The 6,207-nt window shown below is 42.0% G+C and overlaps 1 gene segment (V, D, J or C); it reads right to left on the reverse strand.

The window, feature by feature from the left end:
- Positions 1-2,780: 2,780 nt before the first annotated feature.
- LOC126929753 (immunoglobulin lambda variable 3-19-like) lies at positions 2,781-3,519 on the reverse strand. The segment is given in 2 exon segments: positions 2,781-3,289; positions 3,434-3,519. Coding segments are annotated over 2 exon segments (435 nt in total).
- Between the last annotated feature and the right edge of the window lie 2,688 nt (positions 3,520-6,207).

The raw sequence follows: 6,207 nt of genomic DNA on the forward strand, positions 1-6,207 counted from the left end.
AAGCTTTTTAGTTTAATAAAGTCCCATATCTCTATTATTTGTCATTGACTTTGCTTTTGAAGTGTTGGCCATACCATTTTTATCTAGACCAACGTCCTAAAGAACTTGTTCTTCCCCTATGTTCTCTAAGTTTCCTTCTAGTAGTTTTACGGTTTGGGGTCTTATATTTGGGTCTTTAATTCACTTTTAGTTGATATTTTTATGCTGAGAGGGATAAGTGTCTAGTTTCCTTGTTCTGTACATAAGTATCCAGTTTTCTCAGCACCATTTATTGAAAATTGTGCCATTTTCTCAGTGGATGTTCTTGTCATCTTTGTTGAAAATCAGCTGGGTATAGATATTCAAATTTATTTCTGTGTTCTCTATTCTGTTATATTGGTCTCAGTGTCTGATCAAATGCCCATACCATCCTGTTTTGGTTACTATAGTTTGTAATGTATTTTAATTCCAGTAGTGTGATATCTTCAGCTGTGTTCTTTTTGCTCAGTATTGCTTTGGCTATTCAGGATCTTTTCTGGTTTCATACCAATTTTTTTTACAGATTTTTTTACTTCTGTGAATAATGTCATTGGTATTTTGATAGGAATTGCATTGAGTTTGTAGATTACTTTGGGTAGTAAGTTTTCTCATTTAATATTTTCTAAATATAACTTCACTGACTCAGGCTTGTATTACTTCTAATAAGAAATCCACTATCATCTGAGGATGGTTAATGGGTCAAAAAACCTGTGAGAAATAATAAATAAGGCCACTATTTGACAGCACAACAGGATGACTATAGTTAATTACAAATTAATTGCACATTTAAAAAAGCGGAAAGAGTGTAATTGAATAGTTTATAACTCAATGGATAAATACTTGGGTGAATGAATATCCTATTTTCCATAATGTGGTTATTTCACGTTGTGTGCCTGTACCAAAACATCTCAGGCACCCAATAAAATATACTCCTACTGTGCAGACACTAAAATTTTAAAAAAGTTAAAAACCAAGCCTTTTCTTGTCATTGTGTTGTTCACCCGTATCTGTCTCTCTCTTTCTCTGTGTGTCTTTGGGACATGTTAACCTTTTTGAATAGTAGGTTTCTAGTTTTCACAAAATTTGGGTAATTTTGGTCCTTATTCTTTCAAATTTTATTTCTACCTTTTCTCTTCCTGGTCAATCTTATCGCCTTTAATGACTTTAATATACCAATTTAGGCAGTTGAAAATGTCCTAAAGCTCACTGATACTCTGTTTATGCTTTTGTGCTTCATCTTGAATAGCTGTCATTGCTATATCTTCAAGTTCACTCATCTATTCTTTACAGCATCTAATCTGCAATCAGTCTCATTCAGTGTATATTTTATTATGCCATATTATGGATTATTTATAAAAGTATAACTTGGGCCTCTCTTTATCTTTTTTATGTCTCTATTTAACATGTTTGTTCAATCCTGTATCCTCAGGAACAAGTAGAATAGAATAGAATGATGAGAATTGCTCTTTTTATACTTGTTTACAAGGTCTATCATGTGTGCAACTTAATTATCACCTTGGATTGATTCATTTTTCTGTTTGATATAGCACATATTTTCTTGTCATCTTGCAGGAAATATTGATGGGATGAAAACATTGTGCATTTTTCCTGTTGGATTTAGAATTATTTTACATTTCATTCTCTACTTTTGTCTTTTATGATTGAATTCAGTAAAGTTACATGAAAACTGCTTGGATTTTCTGTTTGCTTTTACACTTTCATAGTTGAGACCTGAACAGCCTTTTGTCTAGGGTCACATTTCCCCAGTACTGAGGCAAAGCTCTTCTGATGAGTCAACCTCGTGTCCTGTAACTCAGGCCCTTCCTCTGGGACTGTAGTGTGTGTGTGTGTGAGAGAGAGAGAGAGAGAGAGAGAGAGAGTGTGTGTGTGTGTGTGTGTGTGTGTGTGTGTGTGTGAGTGTGAAAGTACATGTGTGTGTGAGAGAGTGTTATGTGTGTGTTTGTGTGAGTATGTGTGTGAGAGTGTGTGTGTGTGACAGTGTGTGCGCACACATTCTGAGGCATGTTCCCTCAAGTGTCTTTGGGTGGTTCTTTTCTCTTTCATAGAGTTTCTTCACACAGAAGTGCTCATCAGTGCATGAATATTTGCAGACTTCAGAGTTCTCTCTTTGTGCAACTCTCTCCTCTTTGATACTCTTCCTATTAGACTGTTTTATTTGCTTTTTAAGTTTTGAGATCCTTGAATCCTACTCAGAGAGGTAGGATTCCATGCAGTAGGGTTTCAGGATATACTCTCAGGAGAGAAGTGTGGGAGGTGTGACTGGGAATGTGTTAGTTGACTGCTCAGCTAGAAGGCATTTAAGGTCATCCTAAATTAAAGCACGGCTTTGGGATTAAGGCAACAGGCAGTCATTGCTCTTGAACCACATTCTGAAGGAGGCACATCTTTGCATGAGGCCGTTCTTTGCACTCAATGGCATTTTTCAGTGGGGAAGAGCTGTATGAAGCCAGGGATGCCAAGGCATGCCACAGTGCTCACTAGGAAAGACTTTCCTTTCAGAACGTGAGATGCATGGAGCTGGGGCTTGAGGGTCTCAGTTAAACATGGGCAGTTCAGACCAATAATCCAGGGCATTTGGCCCACAGGGTCCAGGCATTGTGTTAGATCCAGTCACCACACAAGAGGAACTCCAGGGACCATGGCCACTCAACGGTTGTGTGCCACCCTCTTATTGTCCTTCCACTTAGGTCATCTTGAGCCAGGACACCCTCAGTCCAAACAACAGCAGAACAGAGTGGTCCTTATAGCCTCAAATCCTATACTGACCCAACTTCTGCAGAGCCTGCCTAGAGGGTTGCAGGGAAGGGCAGCCTGGAGGTCTCAGATCCAGGTGAACTGGTCAGCTCTGCTCATGGCTTTGTTCACAATCCTGCTGGGGCTGGAGAGAGAGGGTGACACAGACAGTAAAGGGGTTTCTGTCTCACTTCCCCATCTGTCTGTGTCACTGTGGGATGGGTACCGCTGTTATCCCAGGAGCCACAGTAATAGTCAGCCTCATCTTCCACCTGAGCCGCAGTGATGGTCAAGGAACCTGTGTTTCCTGACCAGGAGACAGAGAATCGGCCTGGGATCCCTGAGGGCCGGTAGTTGTTACCATAGATGACCAGCACAGGGACCTGGCCTGGCTTCTGCTGGTACCAGCTTGCATAATAGGTTTTGAGGCTGTCTCCTTGGCAGGTCATCCTGACTGTATGTCCCAAGGCCACAGACAATGCAGGCTCCTGAGTCAGCCCGGAGGAAACCACGGAACCTGCAAGAGAGGACAGGAGGGGTGTCTGAGGATGAGGCTCTCATTTCCAGAGCCCCACACCCTCCATCACTTTCTGTGCTGAGCTAAGGCTCAGGGCTAGGCCAATCCCTGGTTCTGTGGGGGCTGAGCACTGGGAGGCAGCACCTGTGCAGAGAGTGAGGAGGATGAGCAGGGGAGGGGTCCAGGCCATGGTGGAGATGACCCAGAGCTCTGCTTCTTAGCCCACAGCTGGGGAGGAACCTCCAGGTCTCTCTTATCATAGGAAGGGGAATCTCTTCATGCAAATTTACTTCCTTTATTCTTATGTCACTATTAGGTGGCTCTAGTGAGCAGTGGATGCAAATCTGTTCTCCATTCCCTAAAACATTTGTCCTAGTTCTGTCTGGGCCCTGAGCCTGATGGCCTTCTCTGAGTAATTGCTCAAGATCAGAAGAAGGGCCAAGTGTGTTTTAAGATTCACCCAATACAAGCAGCCTCAAAAAAAGCAACAGTCATGCCCTTTGCACTTGAGCACTACTAGGGGCTTGGACTCATTAGGGGTCTCAGACTAAACCTCACAGTGCCCCCTGGTGCCCACAGTGTGAATGCCATTTTCTGTACATCGCTAGATCGCTCAGAAGGGCTAGTTATGAGCCCATAATTCATGCCAGATGCATTGGTGAGAGTTTTACAAGTGTTACCTCAAGAAGAATTTTATAATATGGAATAGGATGATGGGGAGCCTTATGCTCCAAACGTATCTTTATTAATGAATCAATATTAGAGGTGAAATGTTTTTCCCAAGTCTGCCAGACGGTAGGGAGTGGAGTCAAGATTCCATCCAGGAGATGCACCTCAGAGCCCGACCTTCCAGGCCCTCCCTGCTCTGCCTCCTACACCCTGCTCCATCTCCTCCTTCTCCCACATCCAAGGTCTTTGAGCTCCCTCCTGTTTTCATTTGCTAAAGTTCCCACAAGAAGACACAAAAGAGCTAGTGACCTAAATTGCAGAAAGATATTTTCTCACACTTCTGAAGTTTGAAAATCCACAACAAAGGTGTTGGTAGGTTTGGCTTCCCCTGAGGCCTCTCTCCTTGGCTTGTAGGTCGCTACCTCCTTGCTGTATCCTCGCATGGTCTTTCCTCTGCACACTCATCTCTGGTGTCTCATTTCTGTGTGTGCAAATATTTACTTTCTAGGATGACATCAGTTAGATCGGATAAGAATCCACCCTAATTTCTTCATTTTCACTTAATCACCTCTGTAAAGACGCTATATGCAATTTTGGTCACACACTGTGCATTACAGCTTCAGTGCATGAATTTTGAGGAACACAATTCAGCAAATAACCCCCCACACAATGGACTCCAAAAACTCACGTCTTTCTCCCTTGCAAAAATATTTACCTCAACCCAGTAGCCAAAATCCTAAACTAACTCAGCACCAACTCTAAGACCCAACACTCATTTATAGATCATCCAAATCAAGTGTGGGTGATTCCCCAGGATGATTCATCCTGAGGGTTTAAAGGAAAACAGCTTTGGGGGGATTTCATCTCCAGTTTCTTGTTGTCATCCGGGTTCCAGAAAAATAAACTTCTACTTCATTAAGATTGAAATAGGTCAGGCGCGGTGTCTCATACCTGTAATCCCAGCCCTTTGGGAGGCCAAGGCAGGTGGATCACAAGGTCAAGAGATTGAGACTATCCTGGCCAACACGGTGAAATCCTGACTCTACCACAAATAAAAAAATTAGCTGGGTGTGGTGGCAAGTGCCTATAATCTCAACTACTCGAGAGGCTGAGGCAGAAGAATCACTTGAACCCGGGAGGCGGAGGTTGCAGTGAGCCGAGATTGTACCACTGCACTCCAGCTGGCAACAGAGCAAGACTTTGTCAAAAAAAAAAGAAAGAAAGAAAGAAAGAAAGAAAGAAAGAAAAGAAAGAAAGAAAGAAAGAAAGAGAAATTCACTGTACATTCCTAAAATAATTTAGAGGACATAATAATTTAAATGCCCATAAATTAAATTATATAATCAGTAGCCATGGGCTATTCTGACAGCATTTGAAAAGTGTCGTAGTTGATACGGAAAATATAACTCCAAAAAACCCAAAAATTGAATTGTTTTTAGAGCAGAATATGTCCGAGTTAACTAATATATATTGTAGACAGAAATAATATAGTCCAAAGAAAATTAAACACTTGTAAGCACATTAAATTACTAAGTCCAATTTTAGCATTGAGTATCAACATTTTGGTGTGCAAATAAAGCAACCTCTCAATGGTTATATAAAAAGGCAGTTGTTGGCCGGGCGCGGTGGCTCAAGCCTGTAATCCCAGCACTTTGGGAGGCCGAGGCGGGCGGATCACAAGGTCAGGAGATCCAGACCACAGTGAAACCCCGTCTCTACTAAAAATACAAAAAATTAGCCGGGCGCGGTGGCGGGCGCCTGTAGTCCCAGCTACTCAGGAGGCTGAGGCAGGAGAATGGCGGGAACCCGGGAGGCGGAGCTTGCAGTGAGCCGAGATCGCGCCACTGCACTCCAGCCTGGGCGACAGTGCGAGACTCCGTCTCAAAAAAAAAAAAAAAAAAAAAAAAAAAGGCAGTTGTTGCCTACTTCATGTTACAGTTTATTGGTGGCTTAATTGTGCTTTCACAGTTGGAGAGAAGGATGTTCCAGAAGATGTTTCTTTTATCTAAGTAAAAGGGAAAATACTCTTTTACACAAAAGAATAATTTGCAGGATAACATATGTCTACTCTCACCATCCTGTTCTTGTCACGGCAACTTAGTTGGGGGACTTACAGTCTAAAATCTCAAACTCTTTCTTTATTCCATTGTTATATTCTGAGTTCTATAATCTGATTTACAAAAATCTGCAATACGTTTAAAACTTGAACTTCATTTATTTGTTTGTTTATGATACTCAGAACACCAACA

The sequence above is a fragment of the Macaca thibetana genome, chromosome 10 (assembly GCF_024542745.1).
Source record: "Macaca thibetana thibetana isolate TM-01 chromosome 10, ASM2454274v1, whole genome shotgun sequence".
NCBI classification, from domain to species: Eukaryota; Metazoa; Chordata; class Mammalia; order Primates; family Cercopithecidae; genus Macaca; species Macaca thibetana.